Below are 2,504 nucleotides of genomic sequence, written 5' to 3' on the forward strand. Positions count from 1 at the left end.
GATGGTGACGTGGGGGGGCTCAGGGAGGCTTCCTGAGGACCGTGGGCTGAGCGCCTGGGGGGCTCGGACTGGAGGATGAGGGACCAGAGAGCTACAAGGGCTGCCAGGTGGGAAGGGGGCACCACCAGTGACCCAAGAGCCCAGTGTCAGAAGCCTCAAGTGACAGGCAAAGGGGCCCAGCGAGTTGCTGGAAGGGACGACACTGGGCGGAGACAGGAGGCAGGGAGGGCCACATGGGGAGGCAGCCTCATTCTGGACAGACCTAGTCTGCTGGGGGAGGGGGCCCACCGGGGAAGACAGAGCCTGAGGGCAGCCAGGGGCAGGAGGGAGGGGCTGCCCTGAGGCAGTAGCCAGGACAGTGACACCTGTGATGGCTGCCCTGGAGCCACCCAGCCGGCTTGGGGACCGGGAACTGGTTTGTCTGGCACGGATGAGCTAACAGGGATCCGGTTCCCTCCGAGACGCCCCGGGTTCGGCTCACGCGTCCTCCCCCTGCATCTGGGCCTGGCCTTGGTTTCTGGCACAGCTGCCAAGTTTTGGTACCGCCCACCCACTCCCCTCTGGCTGTGCCAGCCAGCCCAGCTCCCTAATTGCTGGGCGGGGAAGCGTCTGCAGGGTTGGTGTGCGGGCACCTGGCCTGACCAGCTCCTGACCAGGGAGGGGGACGCAGACTTCAGCCGACTGCCGGCCCTGGGGGCCCAGAGGCCTCGGTCTGGAGGAGAGGGGCCTACGAGATGAGACCAGGTACCTGGATACTTCCCCTTTCCCTCCTCAGACAGAGGACAGGAGCTCAGAGGTGGGACCAGGGGTCTGTCTGGGACACGGGCTCCATCCAAGCCTAGCCAGTGCAGAGAGGAACTGAGGCTGGCAGGGGAGGGGCCAGGAAGCAGCCTGCCCGGCCTCCCACCCAGGAGCTGGTTTTCGGAGGCCGGGCGCCCCAGACACACCCCCTCGGACACACCCACCAGCCCATCTCTGCACACACCTGCCAGGTAAACACACCATCGCCATGGCAGATGGCTCACACGCCCCACTCCTGCTCTGAGAAAGTGCTCCCCCAGCTCCTGCTCCACACCCCTACCCACATGCCAGCGCCTGGACTCCACAACCAGGACCCGCTGCTGGGCCTGAGGGGCTGCCAGGAGTGGCCTGGAGGACCAGAGGGCAGCCCAGGCGAGCAGCCTGGGGCTCTATGCAGACTTCACAGAGGTTCCCCGGGCTGCCCTTTGGGGCAGGGACAGGGCTGCAGCTGACTGTGCTGGCTCCCCTGGGGCAGGAAGCACATCTAATCCAGCCTGTGCCCCCATGCCCGCAGGGGCCCGGCAAGCAGGAGACGCTCAGCGCAGGCCGCCAGTCCAGCAAGAAGGCGAGCTTCTCCGGGATGTGGGGAGATGCCGCCAGCACTGCCCGAGGGGGTCTGTGCTCCGGGCCCTAGACCCAGAAGGGAAGTCAGACCTAGAGAGGCCAGGGTGGGTGTGGGAGAGAAGCTGGGACTGGCCTTGGCTGAGAGCAGGGATCGGAAGGGACTGCCAGCCTGGTAGGGGGCTGCTTTCTCCTGGGAGAGAGTGCTCCCAAATACAAACCAGTCAGATTTCACCCCTGCCTGAGAAGAGCCCCACAGCCCCACTGCTCATGGGGACCTGTGCCCACCGCTGTCCTCGCCCACCCCTAATCCTGCACCTTCCTGGGGTCCCTAAACCCATGGAGGGCGGGGCACACCACAGCCAGATAGCAAGTGGGTTCTGGGAGAGGACAGATGCCGTCTGAGGCTGGTCCCAAACCCAGCAAGGGCCTGGGCCCCCGGGGCCAGGCTTCCTACCAGGGGAACATTTCGTGTTCCCAAAATGCCTTGGTCTTGGTCGGCTCTCCCTTTTGTTTTCCTGGCGCTCCCTGATGTTCCTCCTGAAACATCCACCGGGCTGAAGAAAGAAATTTCAGCCCACACGGCAGCTGAGAACCAAGTGGGGCAGGGGCAGGGGCAGGGAGCGAGAGGCCTCTGCTCCCCAACACGCATGCCCGGCAGCTGTGTAGACGGGCATAGCCCACCTCCTCCCCACGACCCCGGCCCTGCGCAACGGCCCTACCCAGACCCTCCACCATCCTCTGGCCTCAGGCTCAGCGCACCCCTGGGCCTCCTCATAGAAAACATGGTTTTATTCGAGGGAGGCCGATGTCCCTATCCCATCCGTGGACGAGCACCTGGGCCCAGCGATCCAGCCTCTCGCCTGCACACCGGCCCTTCCACTCCACGGGCCTCTCGGCGCCCCGGCCACCTTCCCTGGGCCGCACCCCCTCCAGGGTGCGGGGCTGGGCCCTGCCTGGGCGCTCCACGGCTGGAAGGGCCCTGCCCTGGCTCCCGCCGCGGCAACCTGCCCAGCCCCCGGTCCCTCCTCTCCGCGGCCGCCCCAGCCCTGGGCCGCGGCTGCAGGCTCCACCCCGACCAGCATCGGGGAGGCCCGAGCGGCCGGGGCTGTGCTGCTGGCCTGGCCCGCCGGCCCCCGATC

At 66.9% G+C, this 2,504-nt stretch overlaps 1 protein-coding gene across 1 annotated transcript in view; it reads right to left on the reverse strand.

The window, feature by feature from the left end:
* Positions 1-1,335: 1,335 nt before the first annotated feature.
* Positions 1,336-2,504, reverse strand: part of N4BP3 (NEDD4 binding protein 3) — a gene marked incomplete at both ends in the record, with an annotated part of 5,269 nt that continues 4,100 nt past the window's right edge. The window contains one exon of the mRNA XM_021705906.1: positions 1,336-1,431. Within this exon, the coding sequence (XP_021561581.1) occupies positions 1,336-1,431 (96 nt within the window). The remainder of the gene's footprint in view (positions 1,432-2,504) is intronic.

Source organism: Carlito syrichta, unplaced genomic scaffold (assembly GCF_000164805.1).
Source record: "Carlito syrichta isolate Samal-C Ts95f unplaced genomic scaffold, Tarsius_syrichta-2.0.1 Scaffold115583, whole genome shotgun sequence".
Taxonomy (NCBI): Eukaryota; Metazoa; Chordata; class Mammalia; order Primates; family Tarsiidae; genus Carlito; species Carlito syrichta.